General features: G+C 37.3%; 2 protein-coding genes across 2 annotated transcripts; one reads left to right on the forward strand and one right to left on the reverse strand.

The window, feature by feature from the left end:
• Positions 1–1501: 1501 nt before the first annotated feature.
• Positions 1502–2800, forward strand: LOC103967627 (elongation of fatty acids protein 3-like). Its single transcript, XM_009380903.3, has one exon. It carries the CDS (start codon positions 1582–1584, stop codon positions 2497–2499), a length of 918 nt encoding a protein of 305 aa, XP_009379178.2. The 5' UTR covers positions 1502–1581; the 3' UTR covers positions 2500–2800.
• Positions 2801–14108: 11308 nt separating this feature from the next.
• Positions 14109–17003, reverse strand: LOC103967630 (calcium uniporter protein 2, mitochondrial). The gene is given in 4 exon segments (XM_009380906.3): positions 14109–14978; positions 16332–16357; positions 16360–16782; positions 16785–17003. Coding segments are annotated over 4 exon segments (1065 nt in total). The 5' UTR covers positions 16906–17003; the 3' UTR covers positions 14109–14483.
• Positions 17004–17366: the final 363 nt, after the last annotated feature.

A 17366-nucleotide genomic window follows, 5' to 3' on the forward strand; every position in this document is an offset into this window, starting at 1 on the left:
TGTGGCTTGTCACCAGTCGTCCTCCTATTTTAAAAGAATAATAAATGTTTTGGTACACATGTGACAAATGTGTTTTTTTAACAAACGATATTATCTACACTAAGGAGGTAGGAGAGTGGGCTAAGTCTCACAATGGGCTAGCAATAATGTGGTTCAAGTTCGCCTTTGACGAGAATTAAACTTAAGATCTCTCACTTATAAGTGAAGAGGAATATCACTAGACCGTAGTAATAAGTGGCTGACAAATATGTGCATGTATAGGCACATTTGAGGTTCCATGCATACATTTTCCAACACTATTTATAGGAAAATGAATTAAAGAGCATGGAACCTCATATGTGTGCATGGACTCTAAAACTTTTTTTTTCTTTGAACAAATGATATTATCTATACTAAAAAGATGAGGAAGTGGGTTAAGCCTCACAATAAGCAAGGAAGAATGTGGTTCAAATTCATCTTGGGTGAGAATCGAACCTAAGACTCTAAGACTTAATGTTTAATTTTTTTGAGCAAACGATATTAACTACACTAAGGGAGTGAGGGCGTGGACTAAGGTCTAGTTTGGCATTGCATCTAAAAAAAAAAAAAAAAAACCTACTTCACTTTTAAAAATACAGTTTATCAAAAGCGCAGCAATCCCAAATTGGCCCTAAGACTTATAATGAGTTAGCAATAATGTAGTTCAAATTTGCCTTTGGTAAAAATAGAATCTAAGACTTATCACTTACTAGTAAAAAAGAAGAGAGTTTTAATGAAAAGCCTACGGTACTGTTCACTTTAACGAAAAACCACATTTTTACACTAAAAAGTCAATCCTAGTATTATTCATTTTACCCTTTATTTTGCCCTTATCATTAAAACTCAAAGTTTTCAAGTCATTTTTATTAGTTTTCCTAAAAAAAATACCACTAAACTGTAATATTAAGTGGCTATGTTAGATATAGCAAAGAGAAGGGAAGAATCGATGGATTATTTTTGTTGCCCATGGTTGACCTAACAAGATTAACAGTCCTAACTACAACTACTTAATTTGTGAGCATCGGTCAAATTAATCACCTCCTAATTACCTTCATAAATACACTAGCATAAAACCCCCCACACACTTCCTCCCAAAATCCCCAACTTTAACAAACAAACCTACTTCCTCCTAAAAGTACCAAAACAAACCTTTATTTTACTCATCCCAACACGTGACAAAGCTGGCCCCACCAAGTATTACACACGGATCGACTATCAAACCTCTCCACGTGTCCTCCAAAACTGCAGTTCTTCCAACACTATTTCTTGGCTTCATGCCCACCAGTCATTTGATTCACTTCCAATTTTCCATCCCTCAATTTAATCCCGGCACTGCCTCTCTCTCTCCTCTCTCTCTCTCTCTAAAACTAAAACGTCCCTCAAATTCCCAAAACGAAAAAAAAGTTGGAAAAAAATGGTGATTGAATGACTCGATGTGAGCCAGAGCCACCAGACCCACCCGCCACCGCGTGAAGGGCCGTCTCCCGTCGTTTACTCTGCCCCCTAAAACGACGAGACACGTCACCTCCACCGTCTGATCCGCCCCAACCCGGCAAAACCAAAATGTTGGCTCAACCCGCTATCCAGGCCCTCACATTCTGGCTCTCGGAGCACCCCTCCATCGTCGGGTTCCGCTGGTCCCACACCCACTCCTGGGGCTCCACGTGGTCCTTCCTCTTCACCGCCATCGCCGTCTACATAACCCTCTCCATCCTCCTCCACCTCTTCCTCCTCGCCGTTAACCGGTCGGGTCGACCAGTCCCGCTCGGACCTATACCCGCAATCCACAGCCTTGCGATGGCCCTAATATCGTTCACAATCTTCGCCGGCATCACCCTCTCCTCCGCCGCCGAAATTCACGAAACACGGTGGTTCTGGCGGCGGTCCAAAACCCCATTCCAGTGGCTCCTCTGCTTCCCGCTCGGGACCCGGCCGTCGGGTCGGGTATTTTTCTGGTCCTACGTGTACTACCTGTCCAGATTCCCCCACATGCTCCGCACATTCTTCACCATCCTCCGCCGCCGGAAGCTCGTCCCTTTCCAGCTCTTCAACCACTCGATCCTCACCGTCATCTCGTTCCTCTGGCTTGAGTTCTCGCAGTCGATTCAGGTCCTCGCCATCCTCTGCACAACGCTCGTCTACTCCGTCGTTTATGGGTACCGGTTCTGGACCGCCGTGGGGATGCGGGGCGCGTGTTTTCCGGTGGTGGTGAACTGCCAGATTGCGCTGCTGGGTTGCAACGTGGCGTGCCACGTCGGCGTCCTGATGCTGCATTTCATGAAAGGCGGGTGCAACGGGATTGGCGCGTGGTTGTTCAATTCGGTCCTCAACGGTGTGATTCTGTTGGCATTTTTGAATTTTTACATCAGAATTCATCTGGGGTTTTTCAATAAGAAGGGGAAGGGAAGAGGTGTCAGCAGCGGAGCTGGCGGTGGCGATACGGCGGCCAAGTCCGTTGGAGTTAAGGACAAGGAGCTTTGATGGTGTAAGATGCAATTTTAGGGGGCGGAAATTAAATTTTTGATGGGAGGGTAGGTTTTTGGAATTTGTACATGGTCCACAAATTAATACATTTACAATGACGGAAATTTTATTTTTCTGGTCAATAATATGCTTCGGAAGAATGAAGTATTAAAGAAGAATCAGGGACTCAGCGGTTACAATAATAATAATATAATATACACTGATGCATATTAAAAAACACTCACGATTATAGATTTTGTTCAAGACAGATGACGGTTTTGTATAATATACATTAATGCACATAGCAATTCATTAGCTATTATAACGTTTACCTTTAATAGCGTGCGTTGAGGGTTAATGCAATCTTGCAAGTTTTATACCCTAAATTAGGTCTTTTAGTTTGGCAAGGAATTTGTACCTCATTATATTTGAATTTGGATACAGTTGATTACTTAGTTATAGACAACTTTTAGGGTTGTCATTCAGTACTACGGTCTGGTGGTATTCCTCTTCATTTAGAAGTGAGAGGTCTTAGGTTCGAATCTTGTAGATGACGAATTCAATACCAACTTAGGTTATCCATTATGTGGCTTAGCTGAACTCCTCATTCCCTTAATGTAAAAATATCAATGTATTACCAAAAAAAAAAAAAAAAAAAACAACTTTAGGGTCAGCTTGATAACTATTTTGTGGGAGAAATATTGGTGGAAGAAATGGTCGAGAATGTATAAAAGGCCCTGGTCTGGGGATCCTTTCATAAGGGTTGTTAGACAATTATTAAGGGGTTGTTTGGTAGTCAATTTGAAAACAATTTATTGGTTTCAAAAATGATGACTGTAGTTAAATTACTTAGTACTCATTAATTTAAAAACAAAAAATTGGATCCAAGAAGGATATCAAACAACCCTTTTTAGTTTCCAAAAAAACCAACCCCTAAGCTATTAGTGTTTTTCTATACAACGATCTACTGCTATATGAGTGGGAGAAATCCGACTTAAACCACACAATGAACAAACAATAACAATTCAGTATTAAACTCATTATCAAGGTGAAGTGAACTTAAGACCTCTTATAAGTGAAGACGAAAACCACTGAGCCGTAATGCTAATTACTACGTTACCAAAGGTTTGAGTAAAACACAGATTTGTGCAGATAACTTAGTTTCGTTTTGTACTGGCTCTAATCTCAAAGATAGGAGATTTAATTGGTTATGGAAATGCGTAATGTATCAAACTCAAAATCAATTCGGTGCAAGGACACTTTAAAAATAGAGTTTGGGCTTGACGAGGAAGTGATTTGGACCACAAGTTTTTGAGTCCTTCATGAATGCGAGCAATTACGTTGTGAACATTCCCATGTTGATAAACATGCATCGATCAGAGGTTCAGATGGGAGAGATGGCACATAAACAGAAAGGGGAAAAAAAAAAACATATTACATTTTGATTTGTTTGAGATGCTGAGGTTACCAAGCGTATGGAATTTCATGAAAATATCGATGCATGCTTTTTCATAACTGAGGAAAATTGGCGTAAAATTAGAAGTCGAAAAGGAAATTGTTTGGATGAGAAAGTTCATATCGGAATTTTCGAGCCGTAGTTTGTAAGCTAGGGAAAAAGAAAAAGAAAAAACCAACCCAAAATAATAAGTTGGGCCTAAATGAGTAAGTTGGTCAGGGCGTCCATATTTGTGGTTTGACTTAAATCCAATGAACCATATAACTAACCCCACTTGATTATGTATCAAATTTTATTTCATTTTAGGCAATTTTATTACGTTTTAGTAGTATTTTAGTTATTCAGTAAATAGAGTTTAGAGTTTGACTTTCATAAATAATGAGTTTATTAAAAAAAAAAAAAAATTGGTGAGCCATTGTGTTGCTTAGCCCAACCCCTTGCTCCCAATATCGTTGTATGAAAAAAAAAAGCTTACCTATTATGGAGATTCAATTTCATCTTTTAAATTTATTTGGATTGCATTTGAAATGGTTGGAGTTCTTTTTTACTATTAAAAAATGCTTATAACAACATTTGACAGAAAATTTTGAAAACGCTTCTAAGCTGTAGAAGTAATTTCTAGAGAAGTACTTCATAATTAGGAAATACCTCAGCAAAATCCAAGTGCTTTTCTAATAAGTGCTTGGATCTTTAACAAAAACATCAATATGTATATAGTAAAGCAATTTTAGAATACAAATGGAAGTGCTTTCTATAAAATCTTGAAGAAAAAAGAAATCTTATGTTTAATCGAAAAATTGAAGCCATAATTTTCTATTTTGCTAATTTTTATCAATGTGCCAACATGTGAGTTGAGTTTGAAATCTCTTACAACAGAGAAAACTAAGGTCAAGACTACATAAATTATTACTTTTGTCATGAACAAGTTCCAATCATTTATCTTTCTTTAAATGAGAACTTTAACGAAAAGCTTCCGGCACTATTTACTTTAACAAAAAATCACATTTTTACACTAAAAAGTCAATTATGGTACTATTCACTTTACCTTTTATTTTGTTTTTATCGTTAAAACTTAAAGTTTTCAAGTCATTTTCATTAGTTTTCATTTCTTTAAATTACAAAGTTTGTTAAACCCTACTTCTTGCATTGCAAGAGGAGAAAGCATAGACAGACGAATAACAAGAAGCTTAAAGGTTTCGTGTCCGTTATAGTGGCATAGATCTGGGCCGGCACAATCCCTCTAAATCCCTCTCAACTGCCAAACGTGAACATGGTAAAAAAAGACATTAGACACGGCAATTACAAGTGCAGAGATCAAATCTACTGTACTCAAAAACATACGTGGCCTCTCAGCATTCTATCTTATTTGTTCGTACGTGATTATTGATTTAAATAACACTTAGCAGTGTTAACTCCATCAACTTATCTCCTCAATAAAAAAATGAAAAACTAAAGGTAAATTATAGTTAAATTAATTTTGATTCGACTTGCAGTTTGAGACGTGATTTTAAAGCTGAAATTTCCAAGCTTTTTTATTAATCTTAAATCAGATTAGTTAATTATTTTTTTATTTTTTATTTTTATGTTATGTAGCTGAAATAGCTGAAGTTGAGAAAGTACAATTGAAGCTTAGAGTCTTGCACTTGGGAGTGTAAATTTGGATTTATAAATGGGTTTTTTGTTTAAATTTTTTGGTTTTGATTTTGGGGATTTTGTTTGTGGCTTCGAATTCTGGGTGATGGTGGCTAATTTGGTTTTGCTTTTGGTTTCAGGAGATCCAGTTTTAATCAACCAAACATGAAGAGATATGTTACATTATCTATCTCGTAATATGAGTTTAGAAGATAATTTGCGTTTAATTTAATAAACGATTTATGCTTGTGTGAGTCCACACATCTAGATGGCTTACTTTACTTTCATAGAATGTTTCTGGTTTCAGTTTGTCTTGGGGGAAAATTTACATTTGTGGAGAAGTTTTTGGTGAAATATGATCAAGTACAAGGCTTTGCGGGTTGTTTTGTTTCAACTAGGAGTAGTGCTGGATTTTGTGTCAGAAATGAGTTCAAATTTTTCGTAAATAGAATTATTTGTTTTGAAAATTGGGTTTGAAGGTACTCAACTGTGGTGAAACCGTTGTTCAAAAGGGTTGGTGTGGAGCTGATCGCAATTGAATTTCATGAAGTGAGTAAGAATTTTTCTACCCATTACATGGCAATGCTACAGTTTGCAATTCAGTCCTTAGAGTAATGTAATTGAATTTTGTCGTATTTCTGAGCTTGTTCTTTAATCGTTGTTTTATCTCTGTTGGGATTGTGATTGAAAAGAAATTAGATTACATTGTCTCTTTGAATGGGGGTTTTCAAATTTTGGACCTCTCAGAGATAATAATGTTTTTATCGTCATTGTTATATCGTTTTGCACTCAACATATGTGTAGGGGTGGAAAAAATTTCCGAAAATTCCAAACCGAACCGAAAATATATATTATTAATTAATATCTATATATATATATTATATTATTCTTTTATAATTGATGTTAGTAGTTTCTAATTCATGCTCTGCAACCTGGAATGCCTTACACCTTGCATATTTTTCATGTTCTGTTTGATATTCATTTGGATTTTATTATTGCTGCTGTCATGGTTGATGATTTCAGAAGGTTTGATTCTTTTGTCTCTCAATAGATTGCCAAAAGGGTTTAATTAATTTGAATTTTGACTTTGATAAAAACAATCAAGCATGCCAATATTTGATTAAATGGTAGTGTGAATGAAATGACATTCCTAGTTCATGAATGTGTTCTTAAATTATATATTTGAAGAATAATTCATAATTTCATATGTTAATTTGGGATTCCCGATTTGTCCCGAAATCCCAAAAATATTTTGGGATTCCCGAAATTTGAGATTCCTGAAAATTTGGTTTGGGATTGGTCTTCAAATTCCCGTCCCAAAAGATTTCGGTTTGGGATTTGGGATACTACTTTCGGTTTGGTATCCCATACCGAACCACCCCTACATATGTGTAAGAGGAAGCAATAACATCTTCTGTATAACAATCTAATCAACGTTGTCAAGTAGATTGCTATGTACTTTATCTTTTGTATATAGCATTAACGTTTTGCAACCCAATCTTTTATACTATTCAAACATAATTTTTTATACAATTTTGAATTCCACATCAACGGACATAAATTTCTAGTTGTCAACTAATTGGTACGAAATTGACTAAAATGCAAGCGGCACTTAAACGTAAGCTGCATTACTACGAAACCTTGGTTGGCATATATGGCCCATACAATTGCATATCATTATCATAGCACCGTCACAAAAACAATTCCACACTTGTGCCTCTTGTTTGAATATAAATTTAACGTGTAGAATGTGAAGAAAAAGAAGAAAGAAACAAAGGGTTACTAATCATGTATAGGTTTAGCTACTTGTACACCGATTTGTAGCTAACGTAGTTTGATGTACAAATTTCATAATCAAAACTATTTATCTTATTTATAGTCATCAAAAGATCATCTCTTAAAAAATATTCAATTTAGAGCTCGTTTAGTCATCCATAAGTTTTAAATAAATCGATTTGGCAATCTCATGGTAAACCATCTATTAATTTGTATGCATATAAATGACTAAATGAGGTCAAAATCGAATTTTTTTTTCTTTATAAATATCATACTTAAAACATGATAAATAAAATGAGCGGTTTTGATCATAAGGCTTGTACAATGATAATATGCTAATCACAAGTGGAGCGGACAAGTAGGGGCACTTATGCGCTGGACACAAGTATTTATCTATATAAAAACAAGCTTAAAAATACACAATATGAAAAGTTTGTTAAAGCTTCTAATTTGTGTTTAAGAAAATATTTACATATGAATCTGACTATAATACGTAAATAAAAATAAATAAATAAATAAAACGACTTCTTATTAGTAAAGAGGAAAACCATGTTTCTAGAGAACATCATCGATCATAAACTAAGAGTAAAAAATTGAAAAAGAAGACCCAACTTACACCCACATGCCTATGTCACGACGACTGTGGATTGGACTATTTCTCAAGAGCATCCGGGACTCCGAAGTTAAGCGAGTAGCGCGCGAGAGCATTCCCAGGATGGGTGACCCATCGGGAAGTTCTCGTGTGAGTTCCCAGAAACAAAACCGTGAGGGCGTGGTCGGGGCCCAAAGCGGACAATATCGTGCTACGGTGGTGGAGCGGCCCGGGAAGTGGTCCGCCCCGGGCCGGGATGTGACAATCCTGGGATTTGGGGTATCTCATTTGTGAGGATAATTATGATTTTAGTATCTACTGAGTAATGTTAAGGAGATTAAATTTGAAGATTAAAATTGCAAACTATATGATATGTCATAAATAAAAATGAACATGTCTGTCAACGCTTAAATAATCAATATCCCAGCCATCTTCAAATCCAAACAGAAGAGTTGTATAATTTTGAAAGAATAATTACATATGGCAAGCAAGAAAATTAAGTAGATGGCAGGCACCATATCTAAATTGCTACAGTACCAATAATGGGATAGGACCAATATGGGTCTGGATCCACGTTACACGGCTACACATTAACAATTGACTCAGTCCAAAATTTTGTCACCTACCATACGGGCAGTAAGCATAATCGTTTGACTGCCCCAGCTTCTTGGAGGTTTCTTGGTGCTCTCGCTCTTCCACACGCAAGTCCACAGATCTCTAGTTCTGAAATAAGAAATAAACGCATGATTGTATGCATCTCTTGTTAGCAAAATGTGGTTTCTCAAATAAGATTATTTAAAAAATCTCTCAACGATAGAGGACTGTGTTGTCACGTATCTATTTTCTAGCCTCTAATCCTCCAACCAAACGGATACGTAGGTTGCACATATATATGTTCGTTATCTGTGAAAATAGGTACACATGAAAAGAGTAATGTTAGGACGACCAAATGTTTAAACCATAACTACGAACCAAATAATGTGTTACCTCAATCAACACTTAATTAATAATCCGATCATCTCCAATCACATCATTTGAATTACAAATTTAGTTTAAAAAATTTGATCTCTCTAGCATTGATTATATGAAAATGTTACGTGGGATAACTAATTAGTTTTCTTCCTCAAGAATAAGACCCGGCCATGACCTTTGACTTGGCATCAGGTTTAGCCGGAGTGAATTTGAAAAGACCTAGCGCTTGTCCGCCTTCAATTTTGGAAGTTAGGTTGCTTTACAACTTACATCAAGTAGTTTTATCTAATGTTGCGTTCTAATCTAGTAATACCATAACACATTATAAAAAACTTACACATAATATTATATTGTTACACCAATACGGTATGATAAATCAATCATATACAAGTCTATCTCCAACTTGAAACCAAAATGGTTAGACAGTCGTTGCATTCGTTTATATGGTCCCAATGGACATGTTCTATCCTGTATAAGAAGGAAAGGAATCCTCTTCAGATCCCTTTCCACCTAATTCACCTAGACCAGGATCCAGGCTGTTGAAATTTGATCAAACGACTACAAACAGGGGATCCCTTCAAAAGTGATAATAACTATAGCCGTGAGATCAAATTTTAATGGTCTGAATTCTGAACTAAGTAAATTAGGTAGAAAGAGATCCGAACAAAGCCGAACGGTGGACCATGAACTGAATCACATGGCCTGTCCAGCTAAATCCTCCCCTGGCCTAAGCAATTCCCCACTCACCAGGAAGGTTCATATGATATTGTCAGACGGTGATGTATTGACCCTAAACCCCCAACTTCTACGGCTGCAATTGGTTGCCGAATTGTGTTGGACGAAAAGTAATGTTGTAGCATAAAGTGATTGACTTTGTTAAGTTCAATAGTTCATACGTGTGACCGATTTTTATTAAATGATGAAAATCTCATTTAGATCACTCGTTAGAATTTGTTCGAGCATGTAATATAACATGAATTGATAATTATACATTAATTTTAAGATCTAGCATCTGAATTACGTATCCGTGTCACACACAACCTCGTCTATAACCCATTACACATTGTTTTGAGACCCACCTCTAGACATAAAATGAACCCGGCCCCTCACACTTCCTTTGTGACCCACCACCTAAGGATGCCGCACTCAAGACCTTCTCCTCGATTAGAAACATTTTTTTGCGTCTAGATTGGTAGGAATGAGGTGATGCAGGATACCCTATTACATGATAGTATTACAATATGGATAATGTTAGGGAATCAAAATTTGTAAACTAAATGATATGTCGCCAATAAGAATGAGCACATTTATCAATGCTTAAGTAATAATCAAATCATCAACTTCTACAATATTTTTGGAAACCTATATACTTGTTTTAAGCTAGGGGTACACTTTTCAAAAAAGTTATATAAAATTTTATTTTCAAACTCATTCACTCATGTTCTTCACCCCTCCGGAAATTTAGTGGTGGAGCTCATGTTGTCAATGAGTATTACTGACAAAAGCTGACATGTAGGAGGATCCCTCCTTTCGATATAAACGTTCTAACTTTATTTTTAACTGCATTTACTTATGCTCTGACATCACTTGTGTGACAAGTGTTCAACTCCGCTCACATGCTCACTCTAAAATTAGTTACTTCAAGTTTAAATTAGTTCGCAATTACTACATCACCATCACTTTATGACTTTGTTATTTTTCAAGAGTCAACTAATACAACACGATTCAAGTGTTCAGATGAACATTTCAAATTGAGTGTCAATGAAAAAAAGAATTTATCGTTCAATAGGGTGGCAATGAAAAATCTTTATGTGAGCTGCAAGCCTGCAACAGTTGCTAAGTGAAGACTTCGTTTGATTCTGTTTTCTTTACCCTTAAAAGCACATGCAGCCGATACATTTGAATGACCCCTCCCACTGACCACTTTAACTTTCCGCGTGACCAAAAAGAGACCACTAACTTGGAAACAACATATAGTCGTCTACAGTTGATCTTTATTTTGTACAAGTCTATTAGCTATAATATTACGAGGAAATCGAACTGAAAATCTCGAGCACACGGATAGCCATCTAAACTACGAATGAGCTTCTTTAATTGAATTGTGAACTTTATTGATGATAGGGAATTTAGCCACTAAGATTGTCAAGGAGGAAATTTGAGATGATTTTGGTGCGGGATTTCGATTTTTGTTTTTCACACCAACGTGATATGTGGGTGTTGACCTTAAAAACTACCAAACCTACGTGGCACGCAAGCCGAGTAATTAATAAGCTAACTACGTCATTCGGTTGTGTGCGGGGCATGCCAACTCGTCAGCCGAGCTTGGCCGAGGAGTAAAATGTGTTGATGTTGCATTGAGCGCGCTGCTGACTTCTTGATCTTGCGACTGCGGCCAAGGAAGAAACACGCATCAGCCTTCGGGTTTTAGAACCTGAAGACAAGGCTGCTAGTTTTGTGAAGTTCAATATCAAATTCGGCTTTCAATGTGCCGAATGTAGTAACACCTCACTTCGTCGAGATAGCTAATGAGATGACCTCTGCCAATAAGGATTCAAAAATCATTCTCGACCAAGACTTGGATAGATAACCAGTCGGCCTAGACGCAGTGCTGTTTATCCAAACTGATGGTGCTTCGGTAACGGCTAATTCTACGGCAACAGTGCTATTTATCCAAATTGAAGATGTTACCGGTTGTCTTCACAGTGCTGTTTATCCAAACTGAAGGTGTATTAGCGGAAAAAGAAAATAAAAAAATCTCAAGATGTTTGAAAGGTTTGCGCAGGGCAATTTGTGTGTTGAATTGGAGAGAGTTGAATGGTGCACTCCCCCCTCTATTTATAGCATCAAACCTTCTTTCAATCAAGCTAACACTTTATTCGGATTAGGACTTCTTACCCCGATCCAATCTTTTGTCGACCAGTCCTACTTCTATCAGGACTTTGAACTTAACCCCTTATCAGGCCATTTTCATTTCCAAGTTTCAGCATATTCATTATGTCGAGACTCCTTATTGTATCAAGACTCAACTACCCCATTCGTCTGACTGGAGGACTCTACTTCCTGATAGGACTCGGCCGACCTTGGCTATGCGGCCCATGAACCGAATAGCCCACAACGACCCCTAAGCAAGGCTTCCGAGCCTGAGAACAATTCTAAACTCAGCCCGAACCAGTATTCTGGGCCCAGACTCGACCCAAACCAGTATTCTAGGCCCAAACAATGGGTTTTCAAAATTTCCACACGTAAAAAAAAGCTTAAAAAGATTGTAGCAAAACATTAAGCCTCATATATTATGGTAAAAGTTGGAAACAACTAATGATAGGCTAATAGCATTTAGGTAGGCTTAATGTAAGCTCATGGATAAATTGCTTTTAGTTTCCAACTTCATAAACTTTCGCTCATGAGTATGATATGGATAAAAAAAAAAAAATTAAATAAAACATAAATACTAATGAGATTCTCTTAAAGTAGATTATTCATGGATTATCTGTCACTTTAAAGTTTAATGTTAATTCATGTCAACCTAATAAAATATTATGTCAAAAACAAAGAATACATAAAAATTCTTACTTTTGAGAAAGCCTCTTTAGCATTTCTCTTAAATAAAGTTTAAAATACTTTTCATGGAGCACCTAATAGTGCTTTCTGAAAAAAAAAAAAAAAATAAAAAATAAAAAATCTTTAGTAATGCATGAGTTTAAATTTGGATATCGTCATCCATACTCATTTTTACCTTCCACACATTCTTATTAAACTTTGTCTATTGATCATCTTTAATTTATTGAATTTGAAAAATGGATATTGAGAGTGGTGTGTAAGACCTAAAAATAGGTACGTGGATAGCACCACCCTTAAATTGTTGTCTTTTGGATTTTTAGCTATTGTAAAATCAAATTCAAAACCGTAAGTTCACAAGAAATTAAAATTAGGATTTTTAGCTATTGTAAAATCAATTCAAAACCCTGAGTTCATAAGAAATTAGAATTAAAAATTAAAATGCTTGTTTAACACTTTGTCTATTTGTACCGTTTAGTATTACAGTAGTGATATTTCTCTTCACTTGTAAGCGAGATTGAGAGGTCTTAAGTACAATTCTAACTATAGGCAAATTTAAACTACATTATTCCTAATCCATTTTGAGGCTAAACTCACCCCTTCTTCATTCGTATAAATAATATCGTTTGTTCTAAAAAAAAAAAAAAAAAAACCAACACTTTGTCTATTTGTGTAAGTTCTTTCGGTGGTAAAATATCCAAAGTTTAGATATGTGGTGCTTTTCTTTTAGTTGCCCATTTTAAATCTACCCAATATAAAAGACAAATTAAATAAAAGTTTTCCAGCTTCAATTTCGTAGTTGTAACTTGTAAATCATGAACCGTTAAAGAACTAAAGGGGCGTTTGTTTGCCCTTACTAACTGTCACTGGACTAGACGGGACTAACTATTAGTCCAGTCCGGTGTTTATTATCATGCGGGACTAGTCTTAATGAGACTAGCCCGGACTCACCTATACTAAAGGCTTCACTAAGAGGTTTTAGTGAGACCCCCCAAAAACTACGGGATTGCTAGTCCTGTCTCCCTCTTCTATAAGTAGCGTCGTGCGAACCCTCCTCTGCGCCTTTTCGTCACTGTGTCTGCTAGAAAACTCACCTTCATCTCTCTAAAACAGAAGTTAGAAGTCACAGAAGATATTCCATTGAAGACTGACCTTCATATCTCTACAAAAACCAAGAACAGAAAAAAGGGGAAAAAAAATTCACTTCTTGCACAATCAACAAAGAAAGCAAGAAGGAAGAAAATAAGGGAATCCATAGTTCTCTGCCCACTCCCAACACCTCATCACGATCAGTTCAAGAACCAAGTCGTATATAGGTTCAACCACGCCCTCAGTGGAGATAGCGAGGTTGGGATTTTAAGTGAATTTTTGGTGTGGGGGATGAGATGGGTTTGTTGGAAAAGGAGGTGAGGAAGATTGAGGATTTTAGTTGCATCGTTGGTGAGGCAAATGGAGCAGACTCTCTGACATCACTTTGGTTGCATCGCTTGTTTATGTTAGAGAGAGACGGTGGGAGGAAGAGAAAGGGCCAGTGGATGGGAGGGACAAAAATGGGGAAAAAGGGAAAGGGTGATGGAGAGCGGAAGGTTACTAGGATTGGACGGATGATTCTAGAAAAAAAAAAAAAAAAACAAAAAGATAAAGTAAAAATAAAATATTAATTAATATATATTAATTAAATATAAAATATTTTAATATTGCAATCCTGCGTCTTAGTCCGACACTGCATCAAACGCTTCATTAAGCTAGTTCAGCTTAGTCTAGTCTAAGCCAGTCCAGCTTAATCCTTGCACTAGTCCAGTCCAGTCCGAAACAGTTCGGTGCAACGATCGCACCCTAAATACCTAAACACTCTCAACATCATTGTTTACATAAAGCCGGTGACTAAATTTCTAAAGTTAAATTTGCGGGGAAGGGAAGGGGGGTGTTAAAACAAAATCGTAGTTTTCCAATCAATTATATTGTTGTTTTTTTTTTTTTTTTTTTTTTTGTTCTATTACTTTGATATTTTTTCTTTAACTAATGTACTGAACCAGATTGCTTCCTCTTGGCCCCATCAAAAGCAGTTGTCGCGGTCATTTCTGATGAATCCGACGAGTCCGGATAACATGCTTTACGAAGCTCGTCATACCTTCCGACATCGAAATTCTCAAGCTTCATGAGGCGCTTCTGCTTAGCCTGAAACCGGCTACGGTAAAACCCTTCGAAAGAGGGCTCTATTGACGTCCTGAGGAAGAAGGCGTATCCAGCCATGAAATACATTGAAGTAACGTAGAAGCAAATGGGTTCCATGATGTCCCATGAGAGCTCCCAGAATGTGAGCCTCATGAATCCGGCTGTTTGGACGACCAAATAGCCAAGACCGCACCAAAGCTCCTTTCGGACAAGGGACTTCGCCTTTCGGTCTATCTCAAACTTGTGCCTCTCCATGCCTTCCAATTCCCTAATTCTGGGGTCATCGGAGTCGGGTGATGTTCCTGGAATGGGAATTACTTCTTGAATTGCTTTGGCTACCTGCAGTAACCAAACAGTTTGAAACAATTGGGTAAAGCATGCTCAGCCTATCACTAATTAATCCTCACCAAAAGCAGGAACAGCTTTTACAAAATAAATAAAAAATCAACACAAAAACCTATGTTTTCAAATAAGTTTTCAAAAACAATAAAAAAACATTATGGGTTGTGGGGAATAATTTATAAATAAATTTCAAAGTTATTTCAGGATATATGGAATTCTTCTCTAATATACCAGAATTAAATCTAACGACTTTAAATAATGAAATATGCCACACATACTCCGAAGATTGTAAGTCAGATCCCTTAGATTGAAGAGTGATGCAAGCAAAAATATAAATATATGGGGACAAGGTGGATAACCCCCAAGCCCAATTAGGTATGCAGAAAAGCAAATCCGAGAAGTAAATCTGCAAGCTATCGTTACTAAGGTATGCGGACCAAATAGAAATCCATAAACAAAAGCAAATCCAAGACGTTAATCTGCAAGCTATCAGTACTTAAAGAAAAGCATTTCACTTAAAAAAAGCACTTTTCCTATTTCAAACATTCCCACTTAAAAAAAAGCACGTTTCCTATTTCAAACATTCCCATAATGTTTGTTGAGCTCAGCAAACGCTTTACCACCACCCAAAAAACATTCCCATAATGGGGTATATTTGAGACAAATATACCCCATTTTTTTAAGAAAACTAACAAAAAGTTTAATTTTATTTTTATTGTTAACGAAAAATGACATGATATAAATAGTTTCAGAAAAAGATAAAAATGTAATTTTTTATTAAAAATGAACAATAATGTTTCATCAAAACTCCTTTTTTTAATAATATATGCCCCTTTTAAATAATTTCTTCCTATTTTTCATCTACACCGCGCCGCAAAAGATGCCGCAGAGCATAATAGAATATCGCTCGTCTCCCACCCCAAAAAAAAAAAAGAAAAAAAGCCACCCAACAAAAATGCAATTTTCTTCTTTTATTTTTTTGTTAATTTTAATATTATTATTTTTAATTCACCGGGTCTCCTCCCAAAGATGAAAAACAAAATCTGCCACGGTGAAAGACTGACACCCATTTCACGTTTAAAGGTCTCGCCTGTTGAAGAAAACAAAATAAAATCATAAAAACTATATCAGTTTTCGGAATTTCCCATATCACACTAAATAATATTCACTGCTCGCAAATTTAATTCACCCTCTCGGCCATCAAACCAAGATCACCACAACAATTATCTGAATTTCTGAAACACCAAAAAATTATAAAAATAAACAACAACAAAAATTAAATTCAAATCCAAAAAATAAAAAAACGATAATTTAATTGGGACTTAAAGAATTAAGAAATTAATTTTTTACCTGTTCAGGCTTCAAGCAAACGGATTTCCCAATACGATGACGGAGCCGTTTTCGTCCAGCGATTTCGCAAACCCCAGACCCATATCCGGATCCGCGCAACTTTCTCTGCAGATCCGAACAAACTCCGAATACGATACCCAGCTTTTCCGGACTTCTCGAAGCTTCGATTTTACCGCCTCCAGCTGGGCCACCCTCAGCAGCTTCTTTGTTTCCTCCGTCGTCAATCCCGATTTTGCCACCGGCGAGCTCTCCGGCTTGGGCTCCGGCGGAGCCAAACCGTCCAATCGGATCCGATCCTGGCCAATGGCCATGACTTTGAGCTTCTCCATTAGGTTTTCCCCCATCGGCAAAGACCAGATCGCTGGCGTCTGGAAATTCCCCACCGACGGTCTCATGTGGAGGAACCTCCGGAACATGGCATTGTCACCCGGGTCGGGCGCGATGCTCGTCTCGCGGGGCTTGGAAGCGGTCGGGTGTGGACCGCCGACGACGAAATCCGGCAGTTTCTGAGGGTTTGGGTCGACGCCTTGGAGATGTTGAACAGACGCTGGGCTAGGATTTTCTTGAACGCCATTGTAGTAATCTAGAGAGAGAAAATCGAGAGAATTGTAGAGAGAGAAAGTGAGCCGTTGAAGCTTTGTACTGGTTATTGAGCACATCAACAATGGAGGCCTCTGGCTCTTTATATAGGTGTCCCAATTGACTGGACGACAACGATATTTTGAAACCCTCGCGATTGTTTCACGAGTTGCGAGAATTAAAATCGGGAGAAATTTCGTTTTGCGCGGCTCCCCATGACTCTAGCGATGAACTTATCCCTTACGTTCTGGGCATATTCGTTTTATCCGTATATCTCGCTCGTTCCAATTTATCGTACCGTGTTCACGGGTGATAAGATCAGGGGTTGGTGGATTACCTGACCGTCCACGTGGATGGTTTGTTTCCAGCAGCGGGACCTTCTCGACTGCGGACGGTCGGATTAGATGACTTTGGTTTTCTGTTTGATGTTGACTGGTGTTTGTGTGGACTAGCGAG

This window comes from the organism of the source record quoted next, unplaced genomic scaffold (genome assembly GCF_019419815.1).
Source record: "Pyrus x bretschneideri cultivar Hongxiangsu unplaced genomic scaffold, Pyrus_bretschneideri_v1 Contig8, whole genome shotgun sequence".
Taxonomy (NCBI): Eukaryota; Viridiplantae; Streptophyta; class Magnoliopsida; order Rosales; family Rosaceae; genus Pyrus; species Pyrus x bretschneideri.

What these genes read in the sequence shown, in the direction of transcription:
- LOC103967627 (XM_009380903.3), top strand. Translation starts at nt 1,582, where the DNA reads ATGTTGGCTCAACCCGCTATCCAGGCCCTCACATTCTGGCTCTCGGAG.